This window comes from Triplophysa rosa, linkage group LG9 (genome assembly GCF_024868665.1).
Source record: "Triplophysa rosa linkage group LG9, Trosa_1v2, whole genome shotgun sequence".
In the NCBI taxonomy this organism is placed as follows: domain Eukaryota; kingdom Metazoa; phylum Chordata; class Actinopteri; order Cypriniformes; family Nemacheilidae; genus Triplophysa; species Triplophysa rosa.
In genome coordinates this window covers 21262275-21284616 of record NC_079898.1, presented here as the reverse complement: position 1 = coordinate 21284616, position 22342 = coordinate 21262275, and the positions used below count along the sequence as shown (strand labels likewise).

Below are 22342 nucleotides of genomic sequence, written 5' to 3'. Positions count from 1 at the left end.
CTTGGCTGTAGAGGTCATGAAACTGCTCCTAACACAACATTCTAGGTCTTACTGAGACATGGATTCGTCCTGAAGACACACCCGCTACTCTCTCCACAAACTACTCCTTCTCTCACTCTCCCCGCCAAACTGGAAGAGGGGGCACAGGTTTGCTTATCAACAATAATTGGAAATATTCCACACAACCTTCTCTATGCAACAACTATTCATTTGAATACCACGCTGTTAATATCACTTCTCCCACTCAGCTCAGTGTTGTTGTAGTTTACTGCCCCCCAGGTCCTCTTCACAACTTCATTGAAGAGTTAGATGTGCTGCTCTCATCATTCCCGGAGGATGGCGGCCCTCTTGTAGTCTTTGGGGACTTCAACATCCACCTGGAGAAACCCTATGCTTCTGACATCCACACCCTCACCGCCTCGTTCGACCTCACGCACCTCGCCACAGCCAGTACTCACAGATCAGGAAACCAGCTTGATCTCATCTACACCCGTAACTTCACCACCGATAACATTAAAGTCACATTTCTGACCACTTCTTCATCACTTTCAACATGCTCCTTCTACTACCCTCACTTCAAACATTGAACTCTCCTCTTTCGCCCCACTGACTGACCACAGAAGTCACCAGACTTCTCTACAGCCACCCCACCACCTGTTCAACATTAGAAAGGTTAGACCCTATCTCACGGAGCATGCGGCACAACTCCTTGTCCAGGCCCTGGTAATCTCAAGGTTGGACTACTGCAATGCTCTCCTTGCTGGACTTCCTGCAAAGGCTATCAAACCACTCCAGCTGGTTCAGAACGCAGCAGCAGGACTCGTCTTCCAACAGCCCAAAAGGGCTCATGTGACGCCCCTCTTCATCTCTCTCCACTGGCTACTGTGTGAAGCCCGTATCAGATTCAAATCACTAATGCTTGCCTACAGGACTGGATCTGCACCGGCATACTTTCACACCCTCCTACACTCCTACACCCCATCAAGAACCATGCATTCAGCAAACCAGCGGCGTCTTGAGTTGACTTCTCATAAGGGCAGTAAATAGCTTTCCCGCTCATTCTCCTTCACAACTCCTTCCTGGTGGTCCGGTCAACCACATCTCTCACAACATTCAAAAAACTACTTTAAACCCATCTCTTCTGTGAATACTTGACAGACAAATGAAAAATAAAAACCTCTCTCTTTATCTCAACAGGTACTGGCCAAGCTTTAGTTGAAACTAGTAACTTTGTATTAGCACCTATTGCATTATTGCTCCTGTATTGCTCCCTGAACTCTCTGTAAGTCGCTTTGGAGAAAAGCGTCTGCTAAATGACTAAATGTAAATGTAAATGAAACTGATTTAGAAACAGGTTGCTAGTTAGTGTTAGTGTTTGTGTGTGAATGAGAGTGAGAGAGTCTATACTATAGTAAGAGCACAATGATGGGTAGAATAGCTTATGTGAAAGTAAAACAAAGCAAAAACAAATGTATTGAAAAGGTTAAAGTGAACTCAAACAAGAACTGTCTTTTTTTATAATTTTATAATGTCTTCTTACAATGAAAGACACTTCAAAAGACTTTCAGAAGAATAGGTTCTTATGAAAAGCACTCAAGCAGTACAATTTGGGTTAGGGTTTTGTTGGACAATTCAACTTTCCCGCACCATTTGTTCTAGAACTGCCTGAATGATAGCTCAATTTGTTTGACTTGTTGAGGAGAAGTGCGCTATTACTTTTATAAGTGAATTATTCACCTGACAGACTATAATTCCATAAACTTACATTGGAAAAGGTGTCCTTCAATAAGTTAATAGATTCTTTAATAGATGCTAAACAGAACAGAAAAACAGAACACAGAAAAAAACAACAAAAGCCCTCAATTAGAACGACCTAAGAGAAGTATTTGCTCTTTCTGAGCTGTAACACCCTTAAATCCTGGTTGGCGCAGAAACATGTTGATGCATATTTATAACCAAAACCCCACATTTACACAGAGACACCTGAATATTACCGGAACATTTGCTCATGAGAAAAGAACAGATTATTGAGATTACAGTATCACTCGCCTGATGGTAGGAAAAAAACGTGAAAGATCTTTTTTCTCTTTCTGCTTTACTAGATCAGATCTGACACTCTAATGCACAAATGATATTTCATTCCATAAAGCTTCAATTATCTGAAAATTCTGACCATTTAGCAGAATGATACTGGAACAGGGCTAAAATCGTTTCTTTTTTTTCTTTTTACTGAACTTGCTGAATGTTTTTAAGGCCAGATGTTGTGGAAATTGAAATCTGGGACACAACCGTAAATTATCTTGAGCGTTGGAGGAGAAAAGGGCGTTGAACGCTAAAGCTTCATCCGAAAGCCTGTTTTTTGGTCTTGGCAGCATGTTCATATTAAAATGCTCTCATTCAGAAGGTTTAGCTCATTGCACACGTTCCATTGTCATGGAATCTTGTCTGATAATCCGGTTCATTTACAGACCCAGTTGGTTCAGGTCTCCCATTTCCCATTTGCAGTTTACAGAGACTGTCTTAACAATTTCAAATACTGTCAGAACAGTGGTGTAAAGTATTGGAGTGAATGTAATTAGTTACTGTACTTAAGTATGTTTTTGGCTACTTTGTAGTTGTATGGAGTATTAAAGATATTAGCAACTTTTACTCTCTACTTGACTACATTTTTGAACAAGTATACAGTATGTACTCTTTACTCCACTATTTGTAATGACTGATGCAATTACACATTACATTTTGCATGGCACCTATCTTTTTTTGCAGAAGTTTATTTTTGCTACAGAAGAATTAATATTGCCATTTACAGGGCATTGAAGGTCAGTCACACCAGCAGTTATTAGGCCACTGACCTTTGTGTTTGCTTAAAAATTTACTTCAAAACCTTTCATTTTTTAATTTATATTAGGTTAAGCATTTTCAATTATAGTTAAGTATTTCTATTCATATAAATACTTTTAATATTTTAGTATTTAAAGTTGTAAAAAAACATTACAAATATTTACACAATTTACAAACAAGAAAAAATCCAAGAATGAAATCCTAAAGGGACTGAATGTTAATTTAATGCATTATTATCACCCAGTTCATAAACGTGAAAGCACTAATGCATTACAAACATTACCATATGCATTTTTCAAAATTAAGTATTTACCTAAAAAAACAGACATTCATTTTTGTGGAAATAAAGAAAATGAAATGTAATGACATGGATTAACCACGTGATGCCTTAATAGTCTCATCAGCAGTTGCTTATATCTATTTTTTGGGCATTCTTTTAATAGGTTTTACATGTTTATACATATATAATATATTTCAAATACATCCTGAAAATATTTTGTGTTTGCTAATAAACTATATTGCATAAAAAAGTCAATGCAAAGCATATTTTCCTTGAAAAGAATACCACTTACAACCTAATCCAAATTCCCTACATTAGCCCCTAATGTTTTAAGCTCAGCCCCTGATGGTTTTATATCCTAGATACGCCCCTGGCCAGGACTATGCCTTAGTTGAATTAAGATATTTATGTCGCTTTTATAAAAATGCCTTAGAAGAATATTGGTGTGCATCTTGAGACAAAACAATGGCACTAACATATTTTAAGATATTTCTGGGCAAGTTATATTCAGATAAGACAGGTCAAACATTAACTTTAGTCTGGGACTAGCCATCAGCCTCATCTGTGAAACCGGGCCTAAGACTTTTACTCAAGTTGTTTTGGAATTGGTGACTTGTAACTTGGAGTAATTTTCGGTATCTGTACTTTTACTTAAATATGGTTTTCAGGTACTCTTTACACCCCTGTGTCAGAATGAATCCAAGTGACACAAACACACCTTTAGAGCTATCTACTATAGGTTCTGCAGTACTAACTAAAGCAGATTAAAGTTGAAATGCATTAAAAGCAATTATTTAAATGCTTCTCTATTCACACATTTGTTTGGTGATTAGCCAGAAACAAACATGTCTAAAACAAGGATGAGGTGAAGACGAAATGTTGACAAAAACGTCTATACAGTAGAAAACACCATCGCCACCTGCTGGCCCTTCAGAGCACCAAACCAGACCATCAGTAGCCTATACATGAGTGTTTGGCTACAGTGGGCACCACTGAGACTTTCTGAAAATCCTAAACGAACACAGTTTCCAGGAACCACTTCTAGATTAATAGATTGCCACGTACAGGCACACGAAAAAAGAGAACGACAAACAGAGAAAGAGAGAGAGAGAGAGAGAGAGAGAGAGAGAGAGCGAGAGAGAGAGATAGAGAGAGAGAGAGAAAGTGTTCTGTTGATTAAATATTGTAATCATTAAAATGATTGATAACAGATTTTTTTGTCCAACCTTAATTGAACTGTGGAAAAGGTTACTCAAACTCTCTCCCAAATTGTCTACCTGGTACGAAACTTTTGTTAAATAAGGTTATTTCACTCTCATTACTGCTGACTGATGACAAGCTTTGTTATTATTCAGATTTAATAAGGTATTAGCAAATAGACGATGAGCCCCAGAATCCACAAAAATAAAACTCATTATCAGAAATCTGTTTGAGCACATTTTTAATATCTTCTCTTTGTTTAGAGAGAGCAATCTCGGTGTTTTATTTTTCTGTCTGTCACACGTATTTATTTAAACCATCTTTAGTTTCAGACTTAAAAATGTGTCTAAGGAGAAATTTAAAGGAGAAAAACTATTGCATTAGTTAACAATTTACCCAAACAAATGAAAAATGCGTCGCATAAAATATTACAGCCATGGACTCATAGAAATTATTTTGAATGACTATCAGGGGGGGTGCAGGGTTTTATTATTATTTTTTAAGTAGATGACAGACCTCGAATCTTTCTTAACATAGATACAGTAGTTGGTCAATGTGTATAGATTTTTTGTGTGATATAGATTACAAGTACCAACATGCTATAACATTGAACAAAATTAAGCAAACGTTTATGGTCTAATTTCTTTATTAGAGAGCATTGTCGCCCTCTGCTGGGTGACATAATAATCATTTAAACTTGATTCTATACAATTCTGTTTTTGTTATGGACTAATTATTGCATGGTTTTATATTTAATTAGATGTTCGTACGTTTGCTTTTTAAAAGTTTTTAATTGGATGTCCTCATGTTTGCATTTTAAATGTGTAAAAAAGTGCTTCTTTGCATTCCATCCTAGGTCTGAATAGTATAGTCTTATATTGACTTATAGTCAATATGTCTCATACACAAAATGAAAATTGTAAAAAGCGCTATATAAATGAAGTCGAGTTGAATTCCTCAGAGATTACAAACTGCTCAAGTGTTCAAAGAGGTCTTGATGCTCTTTCACAGCCTTGGCAGAGTTGAGATTAGTGTTTGTTTTTTGTCTCTCTCTATCATAATTTACATCCAGAGAGATATGATGGCTCCAAAAGGATGTCACAGAACTGAGGGGCATGGCCGGGCTTCAGCATTTTAACCATTCTACACGAGCAATAGGTACAAGCACTAAAGATAACATCCAGATTTGCTTTTGCGGATCAGATACAGCTCGGACAACATAAGGGCAGTACTGAAAATCTATGTTTAATTTTATGTTTAAGTTATGTTTAATATGAGACAACTAGTTAACTTTCCAATGACCCATATCACTCAGAATAAACAGACATGTCATTAATACTCTTTAGACATCAGTAGTAGTGCCATATAAACATTTCAATACAAGATATATTTTTAATGTAATATAATTGCTTGATTGTGCTTAAGTGTCAGTTTATGCTACATTATATTGCTGTAATAAAAGTCATGATCTATACACAGAAAAGTCTGCAACAAATCAACTGAGACAAACTGTAATAAATCGACATCAGTAATATTAGTCTATAAATTCATTTAAAGATAAAATAATTGAATTGAATTTATTTAAATGATGTTTGTCTGGTAATAATAACCAATTTCCAGCTTTATAAATGGAAAAAATGTTCAACCCTTTTGTTGTGTTCAGGTCTGTAAGACCCGTTCCAGAGTTTACAAAAAACTTTAGCTATTTTTATTTATTCAAAAAAGACTTGATTTTTTTAGTATTTTTCCTGACAAAAATAATATGTAATTACAGACAAATATTAAACATATCCTACTTATGCTGCTTGTCATTTTTTTACATAATTTTTATGTGGGTCCACTAGACCTGTGAACATTGCTTAGTAACAAAACACCATAAGGGTTAATTTTGGAATTGGATTCTCTGAATTTTATTTCAACCAACAAATCAAATAAAAACTACAGACGAATCAATGCAGAAGAGTTACTTACAAATGAAGGTACCTTTTATTGCAAACATTTGAGGACTTTGGCACCTGCAAGGCACAGAATACATTTCAATGTGGGAACAGATTCATACGGGTCTTCAAACCATCAGGGAAAATCTCATTTCATTGTCATGTAGGGAATTCCTTTCACAGAAAGGACAACGTCTAGCTGCAAACAGTACATGGGGTCCATGTATGATTGGCTTTCATCTGCACACAGAACTGACTAACATCACCATAAAATCAGATTTGAACTCCAAAAACACTCAAACTTTCCATCAATCATGTGAAGTGAAAAATATTTTAAGACAGCTATATAACTGACCAAAATGTGAAAATCAAGTTTGTTTATCACTGCTGTTTCAAAGGGTGTTCGGGTAAAGAAAAGACAGTTTGTGAGGAATAAAAAGTTGTAATACTAGTGTTCACCATAAGTCCCACATGCACAAGAGCTTTAAGTGCTGTTCCTCTAAAAACCTCCAAACAGCAAACCTGAAAAGAAAGAAGCTTTCATTTGGACAAAAATGGGTTCCCTTGTAATACAGTGCTCTGCACTGATCTACACTGCATCATCTATACACATTACACTCAAATAAGATATGCTTCATTAATATTTATTTTGACCTTCCTTTGAACGTATACACACACACTCATTTAGATGGAAGAAATGCATCGCATAACCTTTACATAAGGTTTCTAATACTGTCTCCCATAACAGCTTAATACTGACAGGCAACACACCATAAAATCCACAGCAGTCCTTCTTTATAAAACTTCATAAAGAAATAACTACGCTGCACACGCAAGTTCCAGTTGGAGAAAGTCTGAAGACGACAGTTCTGATGGAAGACAGTTTCGTTACCCCTTGAGCAGCTCCAGTATTGGCTGTGTACAAAAGCCAAACTGGCCAAAAATCCCATCGGCCGTTCCTCCAGCGCAGCGGCACGCCCCGTCTCTTGCCCTCTGATTATAATGCTAACATGATTCAGCTCCCACAATCCCCAAAAGCTCATTAGGTTTAGTGTTATTCTTGGAGACAGGAGTGGGGTGTTTCCTTGGAAACGAGGGTGGTTGGTTTAATGAATGGAGTAAACCGGAGTGCAGAAACTTTAGTTTGAGAACCTGCGTAGTGTTTTAAGGCACTATGGGTTAGGGAAGCCAGCACCGACACGCACACACACACACGCACGCACAGCACACGCACACACACACACACACACACACCTCTGAATGCTTTGGTAAGGCAGCTGTTTCTTGATTTTAGTATTTTTGGCATTAAGATGGTGCAGTTTTTCAGACACGCACGCACGCACACATGCTAATGACTTTTTAGGAATAGTTCAAGGAAACATGTCAATTCTGACATCATTTACTCACAACATTATTATGTGTCTTTCCAAAAGCTGTATGGTTTTCTTTCTACCACAGAACGCAAAATCACATTTAGAAGAATGCTGTTTCTGTACAGTGGTAATGAATGGAGAACCAGGGGCAAAAACCTAATTTTACGTGCATATCCAAATGCATGAAAGAAATTTTCTGCAAATAAATATTTGATTTTCAGTCTATTTTCACACAATGCTATCATATGACTTCAAAAGACTTAGCACAGAAGTCATATGAACCACTGACAGCTTCTGACAGCCCTTGTCAACAGCTACATTACATAAAAAACCTAAATAGCTTACAGCTGAAAGAAAATCATTTTCAACCGATTTCAAATGACATGAGTGTGAGTAAATGATGACACAACTTTCATTTTTGGAGAACTACTCTTGTAACGATAGCATCCCGTAATTCTGGATTTGTTCTGGGGCTCCTCCGCATCACACCACAAACTCTGGCTCTGCTTCACTGTTCAGGTGCCCTACGGTCAGATCCTCTCTGTCAAGATCCAGAGAGAAATACTTGCTGGTTCTCTTGATGCCAAACACGTGCTGGTTATTCCGGATACCAGCACACTGGTCCGCAAGTCCTTGGTACCTGCAGCTAGCGTCCCCCAGGTCTGGTTCGCAGCCGAACGTATAACTGTGTGCAGTGTCCTGACAAAGCTCCGCCCACTCCTGACAGTTCCTCTGGAAGAGACGAACATCATCCAGTGACTGGCTGTGTCGATCTGTGGAGCTCTGCCCCTTCCTGCCCATCGCCGTCTGATGAAACACAAATAGAACAAACCGAATTCAGCACGCATGAAACTAACAAGCTGCAGTAAACAAACACGCAACTGTACACAGACTACACTAACTCTCGACTAACCCTAAAATCTCTGAGAGCGGTTAGCTGTACACTCACATGAGTTCACAGATGAGAAACGACAATGCTGTTGGGTGTAGGGTAAGGCTTCCCTAAACAAATACTGTTAAGAGGAAGTGTGGTTACCAGCACTGTTAAAAGAGATTACAGCATTACTGAACAGTAGAATGAAACAGCTCAAAATTCAGATCGATGTCCTGCACCACATCAGTGTAGAACAGCCCTTTAACATTCCTTGGTTAAAGGGATAGTTCACCCCAAAATGAAAATTCTGTCATCATTTACTCACGATCATGTCATTCCAAATCGCTGCATAAACAACATATAGGCCCCCACTGTCTTCCATTGTACGGACACAAAACCACTTTCTCAAAATATCTTCTTTTGTTTCACAAGAGAGGTTTTGAGCAACATGAGGGTTAATAAATGATGACTTTTATTTTGGTGTAAACTATCTCTTCAAGGCAGTTTGAATTAACAGCTGTTGGAAACCATACAAACATGTGTTTGTGTTATGTTGGTGTTTAGGTGCCAGCTGCATGTGAGTGCACGTGTGTGTCACCTGGGGGAGACATTCGATGCTCTGGCCTCTCATTCGCACAACTGTCTCTGATGAGCTGGATGTGGAGGAACTGACTTCCTTCACCACTAACCCTGAACACAAATATAAAACACACACGAGCCGCAGTCACAAAGCATTCATTTTCCAAATAACGTTCGAGTTACATTACTAACGCGACTGTGTTTGTTTATTTATTTATTTACATTAGCATACTTTTTGAAATGCTACGATGATGTAAATATTTTACAATTTAAAAGAAGTCAAATTCCAAATTCACAGTAATTCCACGGAGAAAAACAGTAGTTTATGAGCACTGTGTATTCATATCACAAATTTAAGCGAAACGTTTATACGACATTGATATTTTAATAACTTGTAAATAATTTCTCATTTGTGATTTCGTTGTGGAGATAAAGGATGGGATCAGGGGTTTCCTGTAGTTTTACATTACGCCATGAGTGTATATTAGCATTAGCAAAATTTGTGCACATGACTGTTTGCTTATACATACCGGAGCAGCCGTTGTTCTGTGCTGATGTCAGCATTTCTTCTGTGATGTGGATACACAGCTCCTGGTTAAGATCTAATTCATCAAGATCTTCACAGCTTTTCGGATCATCAACCAACATCTCAATCTCTAACAAAACACAAATGTGCACAGACATTCAGCGCTAAGAGCTACAGCCTCAACTCCTCAAAAAGTCTCCATATGCATGTGTCTTATATATATTGTCCCTTCTGAAACCTTGGATGTCCAAATTTGCTGTTTATTGCAGGAAACAGGAAAAAAACACTGTACTTTTTAAATGATTAAAAATGTAATACTTCTAATTTGCAAAACCCAGTGACAAACATAAAGGGTGACTACTAACAATGATTTATCACAAAATATGGAGATACGAGGTTTCAGAAGGACAGCAGAGAAAATATAAATATGCCTGTAGATGCATCGACATATACTAGTAGACCGGTATCAGTAGTAACTGAATTAGTCTTTAGAGCTGGTCTAGAGTTATCGACAACTCTTATTACTAAAAACATTAGCACATGCAAGCTTTGTGTGTGTGCGTCATACCATCTTCATCCAAGCAGTGCTCCTTGCTGCTGCTCTCGATACCGGACGTGTGTGTGCTGGCGTGGCTGGTGTTGGAGGAGGAGTGCGTTCTCAGTGGTCTGCGGGGTGTGTTTGTAGGAGTACGAAAACTATCGGTGTCGACACCAGACGTCCGGGAGCTGCCGTGACTCGTGCTGGAGTGTCGTGAAAAGGGATTGGGACGTGACGTGCTGCCCACGCTGCTGCCGCTGGCCCGTGAACGCTGGTCTAGATGATCCATGTCCACCTCCAGAGCGTCACTGATGTATGACTCCCTGTACTGCTTCTTTTCTGAAAACACACACACAGTTTCATGTTTATCACATTAACTTCATTCTAAATGTCAGTGTACTTAAGACAAATATTTTTGAAAAACATATCACACAAAAGCATTACGAGGCTCAGCTGATCCTGTTCCTGTTCCCCATCACCTCCACTGCTGTTTCCTGTCTCTATTATATACTTCCTGTCTACTTCCTTTGTGTAATGACTAATACATTGTATATTTGATCAGCTGCCCCAGTTTCATGTCTCTTGGATCACTATCCTTAGAAGATAAATGTAACTTAAGTCATTAGTTCCTGCGGATTTATTTATTGGTATCAATCTGCTTTGTGTTGTGGTTCTGATCACACTGTCAGGGTTTAAATTAGGATAATGTCCATCTGTAAATTATCCCCAAGATATTTACATTCTTCTTAACCCAGTGCTTTTTAATCTTTCAATAACAACAATTCTATGATAACAAACATATCTGCCACTTGACTGATAATGTATCAATACGTCTGACTTAACAGAGGTGATAGCTTTTCCAACTTTCTCTTTTCAAGATACCTTCATTTTCCTCCAGACGTCGAACCTGTTTCAGCACAGGTTGTAGGTTCATGAACAGTCTGTGGCTGTTGCTGAGCAGCTGTAGGAGGTGTCGTGACCTCAGAGGACAGCCTGTGTAATAGATGAGCTTCCTCGCGGAGGGCAAACCATCAGGAAGAATCTCAAACCTCTTTCCCTGGAAAAGAAAACAGGTAAAAGCTGCATGTCAGGTTAGGAGTATCAGGTAGTGCAAGTAATGAAACAAGCCATTTTTTCCTTCATAAATAAACATGCAAAGTCCATTTTAGTAGAGATAAAGAACTGTATTTTAAACATTTCTGTAACCCCTTCAGGTGTTTAAAGCGGGTTTAAAATTTTACCATCTATAAACTGAATGTTGAAAAGTATTTCATTCTACTGACCACGAACACCAGTTTTCCCACGTTGGTCCAGGGAAAATCATACAAGAGCTGCCTGACGGTTCCCACATTCTGAACAAACAAACAGAAATGACCACATCAAAGAAATGCATAACATCAAGTTCAAAGGCAGCTGTATAACCTCACTTATAACCAAAAACATACCTGAAAAACCTGAATTCCACGTAAGGTGAGTCCCAGAGTTAAAGAGGCTTCCAGTTCCTTTTTATCCTGCCGAAATAACAAAATCACATCATGCTAAAAACCGGAACCTCGCACATACACAAAAACAATCAGAGCCCTCCACAAACCTTGTAAAGACGATAATAATGAACAGCCACGTCGTCCAGGAGCGCTGCTTCTTTGATGTACTTCATCTGGGCTTCTGATGCAGTGAGAGCGAACTGCTCTTTGTGCATGTTTGGAATGTGACGGAGAATATAGTCACATCCTCTCTTTGCAATCACCTAGAAAAAAATGGAATAATACAGACGGGGCTTTTAATTATTATTTAAAGAAGCAATGTGGAGATTTTAGCGGCATCTAGTGGTGAGGTTGTGAATTGCAACCAACGGCTCATTCCACCCTTCCCTTTCGAAGCACTATGGCAACTGACACAGGACAAACATGTTGTCACGTTTTTGCTTCTTTGCCAAAGGAGATTTTTTTCGTATTTACGAAATGCAATACTTGAAATAAAATGCATTTTTACTATTATATAAATATTAAGAATAAAAATGATTATTTACAGCATTAAATTTTCCAAACTTGTTTCTTTAAACAACTATCAGTTGTTTATTGCAATCCGACTGCAGCGAAACATCCTGCAGCAATAGGACCGTTTCAGCCCATTTGTTCCCAGCTGACAGCACATCTCTGGATGCCTTTAGTTTTTAGGTTTTAATGCACCCAGATTTTCTATAAGAGCTCTTCACTATTTTTAAGCTCAATCCACTTAATGCACTGACGTATGAAGTTTCTTCTTGCGAAAGACGCTGTTCAATTTGGCTTAAATATTTCGGGACGGCACAGTGTGGCCCATAAACCTCACTCACAGAGGGTGGTCAGAGAGAACACAAGCATTTTACAGGTCTGATCAGCATAATGATTCACAAGAGAGCGCTTTAATGGGGGATGCTGTGCAGACTCACCCAAGAGGGAAAATAAGCTTCCGGCTGGAAATAGGAACCAAAGTGTTTGTTGCGTTTGAAGTTCCCCAGGTCGGCCTGCAGCGCGGATGCAGCAAGCAGGAAATAAGCCTCCTCCCTCTGGATGCACTGAGACTGCAGGACCTGCTTCCGCAAGTGCCAATAGTAATAATAGCGCGCCACGCGATCACTAAAATACAGACAGAAATAGAAGACAGAAATGGACTAAGATTGAGAACATGTCATTCATTATCTGCAGTGTGGTTTAATTGTATGTATGTAATGCATTTGTGTCTGAGATAAAGAAAGAGATCTCACCTAATAAGTCTGCCATTTTCCACGTAATACTGTGCTCTAAAGTGAACAATCATAGGAGGCCCAAATTGATCAATTCCCTACAGTGGAAACACAAAAATGTGTCAACATGAAATGTATCAGGTTCCCTTAAATATCTGATAAATGCTCTGCATGAGTGATACCTTGCTAGCCTCGCGTTTCCATTCTTTTGGACAATATTTAGACAGTTTTTGTCCCAGTTCCATGTATATGTGTTCATTATCTAGGAGGAAAAGAATGATTAAAACACACTTGAGATCATTTTAGATTTTACATTTATAACAACTTAGAAATAAACGGACAAATAACAAAGCGCTGTAGTACTATTTTATGCTGTTTTTAATTAGCATATGAGACCCTGGACCACAAAAAGATTAGGATAGGACAACATTTGGATGAGATACTACTATTTGAAAACCTGGAATCTGAGGGTGCAAAAAAATCGAAATATTGAGAAAATCGCCTTTAAAGAAGTCCATCAGAAAAGCTGTAGCAGGCCGTTGCTAAGAAGGTTTGTTTTTACACTCTGCTTTAATGACGTTGTGGGGAGTAGATGAACCCAAAAGAAGAAATTCTAAGCTTTACATAGACACCAAACTTGTGGGTAAATACCAAAGAGCGGGCAGCAGCGAGTGAAGTTTGTAGGCGTGTTTCCAGCCATTTTTGTTTGTGATTTTGCTGCATCCACTCACAAAAATTAAGTTTGATATTACAAAATATCTTTATAGAACATGATCTTTACTTGATATCCTAATGCTTTTGACTCATACAACGTATTGTTGGCTTTTGCTACAAATATACCTGTGCTACTTATGACTGGTTTTGTGATCCAGGGTAACATTTAAGAACTATGAGGCTGTTAAAGGTGTGTGTTTGTTCTTACTCTGAATAACACTGAGACCAAACAGATGACAGTCCTTCAACCTGAGTAGATCACACACCTGCATCAACAACTCCTGACACACAGTCTTAACCTGAGAGAGACAAAATAGACAAAAAAATAAAAAAGAGAAATACAAGTAGTGTGTGTCCAAGATTGGGACTGAATGTAACAGTTTTACTCACACTGACAATGACGTTGAGCGTTTCATCATTCGGGAGGAACACGCACACACACCGACGGTCCTGCATCGTCTTGTTATTGTGGAAAGTCAGTTTGTTCATGTTTGAGAGGCTGCAGCCTGTAGATGTCTGCCCCTCGCTGGAGCTCCGCCCCTGAGCACCTCCCACTTATGATGGGATCAGATAACTCAGACACACATACATAAACACACACAGACGACCCCCCTCTGTGACCAGAGAAACTCAAGCTCACCCACGACTGTTTCAAAGCAACAGTTTCTCTTGGATCGACACGCACTCAAAGCACACAAAAACACAAGAGTCCCGATGTCAAACTCTGAAAAAGACAAAAAGACACAAAATACACAATTATTAACAGACGCAGTTTAAACAATGCTTTTGTAAAATGACACGTAAAAGAAGCAAGTCGTGTGTTTGATGGTTTGGAAAGAACGCGTGTAGAAAACAGTCCAGATAGCATGAAGTGATTACATTTATTATCCCCAGAAAAAGACATTTACAAGACAAGAAGAGGAACTCAAAAACAGCTGTATTTGATAATAGTTTTCCAAGCAACAAGGAATAAGGGGCATTTTACAGCCTGTAGTGGATTTGTTTTCAAAAAACAGTTACCACCACAAAATATTATTATTTTTTAGTAAAACCATTACATGTCATCCTTCTAACATAAGATTTAGCCCCTGACAAGTAAACAGGAGCAGAGCATTGCTATGCAACAAAAACAAAGATTATAAATGGGTGTTGCACAGTGAAATCTATAACGAACAAACCACAGCAATTGACCAATCAGTAAAGACCAAAACTATCGGTTTTATAATTGTGAGACAGATTCAGCAGCAACAACATAAATGTTATGTGGCCCACTAACTTCTGGTAGACCTCCACTAAGAATCTATAACTGTTGAAGAGTTTAAATTTAATTCAACACAATTGATATACAATAAAATGTGACTATAAATGAATATCAGTATAAATAAATATATAATCAATTATTATATCACAACCAAACACAGACCGGAATTTAACTTCCGACCAGCATGTGTGTCTGATGAAACCGTCTACTCTGCTCTATATAACACATTGTTGTAACTGTGTTTTACATTTAATGCCCAAAATTAGAAAAGATTGCAGGACACAAGCAAGACATGCTTCGTAATTCTCTACATTACTAATTATATTAAAACTGTTAAACCGAGAGAGAGGAAAAGAGTTACAATGTATAGCTGACACATTAGCATGTGTTACAATGAGCAAAACTTGACTTTTATCTTTTCTCCCACCATGAATAGGGAATCCACCAGGAATGATCGTCTATTACGGCAAAATACAACACAAACATTTGAACGTTTGATGCTTTTGTTTTTTGGGAACTTGACTTGGTGTATAAATAGAACAAAATCAGCCTCACTTCTTTCAATAAAAAGAACCAGCTATTAGTTTAATGCACCGCTTCACATACACAATACTCTTAAAATCAATAAAATAATAAACACACAAGTATATTTTTGACAAACAGTGCAGATATAATGCAAAAATTTGTAAAAAGACGAATGTGCTTGAGAGAGAAAGAGAGGAGGAAATTTTGCCGCAGTCAGGAGAATTCCACCCAACATCTGCTTCTCATTCCAACAATGAAGGCCTTTGATTCTCTCTCACAAACACACGCTGCTCCACATGTACTACACATGCATAATGTTAATACATTAGATGACAATGACGTCTTGGCTTTTCATGTTTTGGTTTGTATTCCATGAGGGCTTGACCCGTAACATTTTTAAAAAGAAACCTACAAATTTAGTAGTGAAAGAAAAATAGGCAGCCCACTCAAAAGGGTCTCAAAAACTGCTCGAAAATCATTTCAATCCACGACGTGACATTTTGAGGCCATTTTAAGCTGGCAGTGCTGTATACGGCAGGATGAAACCAGCAGTGGAGGTGGTTTCATGAGTCCCTGTTTGACATTATGCGTGACATTCCTTTGTTGGAAAGATGGAGAGAAACTTCCTGGATTATTCATCGAGACGAATTAACATCTGTATGCAGACACAGCAACAGACTGTTATGATTTGAATATTTTGGTGACAGCTGTCATCCTGTAACATCTTGCCTTCAGGGATTGAATCTAACATCTCTCAGATGTTTGTTAAGGTGCTGGGGTTTGTTTTTACTGCCTTATAACAAGTTGCAGTGAGAATTTACTTCCCTACCGAGACATCTAGAAACCACGACAACAAAAGCTTCCAGAAATGTAGAAAGAGTGGAGAGAGAGATGTCACAATTTATCAAGAGAAGAAACAAGTAGCAGCGAAGAAAGAGAGGCAAGGAAATGCCACTGATAGGTGGAATCGGCATGCCCAAACACGCTATAGTTATTTAATGCGATTCTCAACTGAGGCTGCACATGAACTGAACCCTTTCATGTCGCTGATTCTGTTCCTTAAAGCATCTTTACACCTGCTATTAAAATCCATATTATGTTAGTCTAGAGCACTCATCTACAGCTGTCAAGATTCTCTACTGGCAAAAATTGCCAAGATGATTTTACACAGTTAACTTTAAGTGTGTTAAGCAACATTGTAACGAAAACATGCATGCAAACAACACAAAACAAAGATGATGTCTGAGGTTTAAATAATAAGGTATACACACAGAACTAGGATTACATGCACACCAAAGGAACATGTTTACATACACACAACAGAGTAACAGAATAAGCTTACTACTAGTACCAACGTGAGCTTTGAAACTAATCCATCTGAACCACTCCTACAATGCCACAGAGACAGCCAATCAGAGCGCAGGATTTCTTTTCAAGGTAAAAAGGTGCAACAAAACACGTCTGGTTAAAGATACTGTTTCTTCAACCACACAACAGAATTACAAAGAGCTAGAGCAAGATAACATCACGCTGGCAAAAAGAAATAAAGGTTCAAATTCATTCAATTATATTAAATTTGTATCTATTTTGTATTTAAATTTTGTAATTTTATTCAAATTTAAAAAGGTTTAACACTTAAAGGGACAGTTCACCCAAAAATAAAAATTCTGACATAATTTACATTATCTGTACAAATGTCTTTGTTCTGATGAACCCACAGAGAGATTTTTGTAAGAATGCTTGTAACCAAACAGTTCTTGGCCACCATTGACTACCATGGTAGGAAATTTTTAAATGGTAGTCAAAGGTGCCCCAGAACTGTTTGCTTTCCTACATTCTTCAAAATATCTTCTTTTGAGTTCAACAGAACAAAGAAATGTATAAAGCTATTTTTCTTACAATGATAGTCAATGGTGGCCAAGAACTGTTTGGTTTCAAGCATTCTTCTAAATATATTTCGGTGTTCATCAGAACAAAGAAATTTATACAGATTTGAGGGTGAGTTAATGAAGACAGAATTTTCATTTTTCAGTGAACTGTCCCTTTAACGAGGGTCAAAAGTGGTCACACTACACATTCTTTTGTTTTTAGCAGACACTCTTCATTGAAAAGAACATGGAGAATGCTAGCAGACAGGTTTAGACCCACTGGAGTACCTTAGATTCATTACAATAGGTTCAGTGTCTTGTTCAAGGGCACTTCTTTGCATCCAGATTCAACCTTTTACCTTTGTTGTGTTAACAGCCCGAATACGTAATCATTAAACACTTCCGAGTCAAGGTAATTTAATGCTCCTCCTCTACAAAATCACTTTAAGACACAAGCTTTACAATACAGAAATGCTTATCGTCTAAGGAAAAATCACTTTTGAGCATCTATTCTAGCTGCCCTTAAGGCGAACGAGGTTTGCCAAACACACCCACGCGCACACAAATGAAGGGCAGCTTGGTAAAGAAAACATTCTGGGGTAAAAAAAAAAAGGAAGGGAAACAAAGCACGGCACAAAATGCTTCCTGGCACCACAAACAAGAACACAAACACACACACACACACACACACACACAAAGCACATTTAACACTATCCAATACAAAACTAGACCTCGTCATTCTTCACCTCAGGACTGGGAACAATATGACAACACTCACACAGGATGTGACTACCTGCAGACTTAGGCAAGCAAAGCAAACACATGACATCCATGACGGCGTATCGAAGTTATCTGACACTTACAGCTATGAGAATGAAACCCTAAACTGAGCAAAATCACAATAAATAGCATGTACTGCATACTTTTGGTTTAGATTTACAGGCTGTTAAAAAAAACTTTTTACCAGATGATGCCACAACAAACTCAACATCAGACATTATCAAAGCTAAAAAAACACATTTATGCGGGCAATTCAATGGAACACCCCCCTTTCGGACACCATAGCAACCCTCCAATGAGTTAGACACGTTAAAAAATGTAGTTCTTCGAGAAAATCAATGTCATTCTAGACAGGATAAATGTGAGGGCTTTACACAGGTCAGTATAGAGTTTCACTGCGCTAATATTAAACCCGCCCTGACCGCAAAAAGGAAATAGTGAACATTCTTGAATCTTGAAGAAGAAGAAGAGAGAGAGAGAGAGAGAGAGAGAGAGAGAGAAGGAGAGAGAGAGAGAGAGAGAGAGAATAATGAATCTTTTCCGATTTGTGCTGTGGTCTGATGCAGATGATGAGTCACATGTTTTGTTGAGACTCAGATTACTTCCTGTTTGTCTGGGGTCCCAGAGACCCCTATGCTTGATATGTAAACAATAACAGAAGAGTAATAGTTTTTTCAAAAACAATTACATTTCTAATGTATGTTCCTGACCTAATAAAAGTTAGCAAGCCCATATTTGTAAGCTTTGATTTTCTGTTTTACCACAAAACATGCTTGCGCTAATTCTGTTTTGGGTCACTTTGATCCCAGGGAGAACACATTGTTAAAAAATTACAATAATAAAACAACATACAAATGAAAACAAGCAGTAGTGTACAGCTACAGTGCAGAAAATAAGTTGTATTTATTTATATTTAACACCAACATTGTTTTCCTTGTGGAGAACCCAAATATAAATAATGTTGTAATAATTTCTTTAAACTAATTTCTATTTTAAAATAAATCGTTTAACTAGACATTTAACACTTTGTTTGGCATAACCACAGTGGTCAGAAATGTTGCCTGGGTGGGCAGTTGAGTTTTGAAGCCCAGCCAGTATGTCTCCTTACTGCAGACCTTACTTTGGACAGACCCCATATAACCCCAGGGTTATGTAGGCCATTTAGCTTGCTGGGTGCTATAAACCAACCAAAGTACCATCACATTACTCCAGAAATAGCCAGGGAATGTCAAAGTATGTCCTAAAAGTAGGATTGTCAACTTAAACAAGGATGTACGTAACGTTACTAAAAACGCACAAACGCCCCATAGTAACCAGCTTCTCCCGAAACTCGTTTCATTTTGTATTTTTGTAAAATAACTGTAAAATCCTAATGGGGACAGTTTTGGAAGCTTTCGAAGTCCTATTATTTTTGAATACTTTTTAGAAGAAATTTGTGTTATACATATCTACTAACGTACTGTATTATGCTAGTAACACTAACGTTAGTTGTATTAAACAAATTAGGCATTTTGGCTATGATTACCGTGGTACATTTTGCAACATAGCCAAATGCAAACGGACTCTTGTGTTTTTGCGAAGAAGCTCCATCCTCGGTTTCTCCCGTGTTTGTGTGTGCGCGTTTCTGCGGCCCCCGCTGCCACGTAGAATAAGTTATTTGAGAAATGCAAGGAGCCCAAACCCTCTCTAAACCCCGGGGCCACTGTATTGAAGGAAAAAAATAAAGTTATACTGATGAAACCTACCTTCTTGGTCCTGAAGTATTCCCAAACACACATCCCATGTAACTCCTGCTTTGAATATTTCTCCGTGCTCGCCAGTCTAGCACATAATCCCGAGCCGCGAACTCAACCCCATCGGGCTCCCCAAAACTCACAAACCACTATACATGTGGAGGGAATTTCCCAAGCTTGTGTAGGAGGGGTGACAAAAAGCAAAGGAATGGGCCGGAAACACGTCTGCTAAACTGTACCGCTTTCCCTCAATTTTCAAACGCGCTGCATCGACTGTGCTATAATTGTGCAGTCTGAGTGTTTACATTTACCCAAGCGTGTAAGTACGACCACCCCTCTGAAGCTGACGTTGGTAGTGTCCACGGCTGCCCAACATGCCTTCACCTCAAACCTGCAGAAGAAATGACGAATCCTAGTACAACTGCAAGGACTTATCTTATGAATATAAATTAGTTAATGTATACGTTGCTTGGTAACCGTCTAAATTGATATTCTTGAGTCGAGCTTTTCGCGTGATAGGATTCGCCCGGTGGGTACCTCCTATTGCTGCAGCCAATCGGGTAGGCTTATAAGGCGAACGTCACTATACGTAATAAATATTCATAAAGAAAGCCTTTACTGTAGTAGGATCGGGAAAAGAAATACTGTAGTAGGATCTGCATGAGAACTGGGAATGCTGAGCGCGAGAGGGGGACGTTTGCGCAAGTAGCGGAAATTGGTCACGCAGTGATCGAGGGCGAGAACGGACCGGATTCGTATTGCCAAATCATGATTCGGTCATTGTTGTTTTGCACACGTTTTTGTCATCCTTTATTTCTTTAACAACTTTAACGTTACATCACTTTGTCTCCATGGCAAAAAAAAAAAAACGATTTAATGGTTGAGATCGCAGTGGATCACAACCTTTTTGACTTGAGGACCCCTTGGAAGTTTATTGAGACCCCTTGTCGGCCCTGGCTCCCTGGTAGAGGAACACTGATTGTGACCACAATAAAAAGGTTTTGCCATTAAAAAATGTATGTTTTTTCCGGAGGGATTAGGGTTAGTATTAAGTGTTCAGGTTAAAATTGCAGGGTTTATTGTTTACACCAGAGTTAATTCCTCACTTGGGGAAAGTAGAGAAGGGGGAAATAACCAGAAAAGACAGAACAAATGGAGATGGTTTCAGGTCATGACCTTGTGTGAAATCACAAGGGTGTGAGAATACACAAACTCATTGCTGAGTGTGTTTGTCTTCATTTTAGCTTTGAGGGGCCAAACATGTTGTATGAGATTCCTCGTAATGGGTCCTTAATGTTAACACATTAATAAGTGTTCTGCACTCAGATGGTTAACAAATAATAACTGTTGCGCAAATTGTTTGTTTTGTTGCTAATCTGTCTGGAATTAATCAAGAACAAACCAAGCAGAATACATTTTTTGTAAAAGTGCCTACAACTACTTTCTGTAGAAAAGTGTATGTTATCTGACCTGTTAAATCGCTTTTAGGGGTGTCACTCAGAACAAAGAAATGTATACAGATTTGGAACAACTTGAGGGTGTGTAAATGAAGATGGAATTTTCATTTTGGGTGAACTGTTCCTTTAAGAGTTTGCTTGGCATGTTGGGAAACACAAGGTTCATGAGTTTTTCAGGTTTGAGATCTGATTGGGAAAATGTGAGTAATGTTGTTGTTTGTGTTGCAAAAGAGGATTTAAGTAAATATTTGATCCTGTTTGGGTTTCTGTGTGCAGTCCGGAGTTCAGCGACACGGCAAGAGACTGAAAGCATCATATTTGGTTTCGCTGAAGACAAAGAGTACAGTAGTCACACAAAAAGGTCAAAGACACAAAACAAAGAGCATTTGGTTTTGGTCATGTGTTTTACACATTTCTTTCTGTTCACACACTAACAAACCAACAAACCAAATGAATTTAATTAATAAAGTACTGTATCACCATTTTCGCATTTCCTCTGGCTGTGCAAATATAAGATTTATTCAGGGATTTCTATTCTGTGGTATGCTTTAGTCTGTTGTTGCTATAGATTAAGGAGATTGTGTTTCTGTATTACACAAAACAACAGTTATTCATTGTTGCTCTAACCTGCTTAAACAGATGCCTATCAACTGTAGATGCCTTTCGACTGTAAGAGTAAAGCTGTGTACATTATGCGTGACCTGAATTCCTGTGTGTTTGTGTCATCCCTGATGAGCTGGATTAAACCAGGTCTCTCATTTTTCATATGTGTGTGTACCTGCGTAACAATTCTTTTCGAACAAATTTGTAAATCAGTTTTTTTCTTGGGATGTCTTCATTTGTTATGTATAAATAAAGTAAATAATGCGTATAGGGAAAGAATGGTCAAGAAGGTGTTTTTATATCCCAACCCATAAATACAGTATAATATTAGCAATGCTTGAGGACATATGCTACCCTACATTTTTATAAAGCTATGTTTTATACACTTCAGAATAGAAAGTGAGTCAGTGTCTGCTGTCCTAAATACATCTTTAGATTGCTGGCGTAGTCTAGATTCCTTGATGTTCTCACAGAAGCTCCTGTTCTGTCAGTAAGCATCTTATACAATTTATTGTGGAGATATTTACT

General features: G+C 38.3%; 1 protein-coding gene across 3 annotated transcripts; it reads right to left on the bottom strand.

Annotated features, from left to right (window-relative positions):
* Positions 1 to 6214: 6214 nt before the first annotated feature.
* On the bottom strand, positions 6215 to 20264 carry frmd6 (FERM domain containing 6). Of its 3 annotated transcripts, XM_057342394.1 has the most exons (15): positions 19767 to 20264; positions 13978 to 14311; positions 13796 to 13886; positions 13056 to 13135; positions 12895 to 12971; positions 12580 to 12766; positions 11740 to 11895; positions 11594 to 11659; positions 11432 to 11500; positions 11031 to 11205; positions 10179 to 10487; positions 9615 to 9740; positions 9104 to 9195; positions 8581 to 8644; positions 8260 to 8438 (listed from the first exon to the last, which is right to left on the bottom strand). In XM_057342394.1, the coding sequence occupies exons 2-15, from the start codon at positions 14074 to 14076 to the stop codon at positions 8380 to 8382; spliced, it is 1650 nt and encodes a 549-aa protein (XP_057198377.1). In that variant the 5' UTR covers positions 14077 to 14311; positions 19767 to 20264; the 3' UTR covers positions 8260 to 8379. The 3 variants fall into 3 exon arrangements, with proteins under 3 accessions (XP_057198375.1, XP_057198377.1, XP_057198378.1); XM_057342392.1 differs by lacking the exon at positions 8581 to 8644 and having other exon boundaries at positions 6215 to 8438; positions 19767 to 20262; XM_057342395.1 differs by lacking the exon at positions 8260 to 8438 and having other exon boundaries at positions 8589 to 8672; positions 19767 to 20263.
* Positions 20265 to 22342: the final 2078 nt, after the last annotated feature.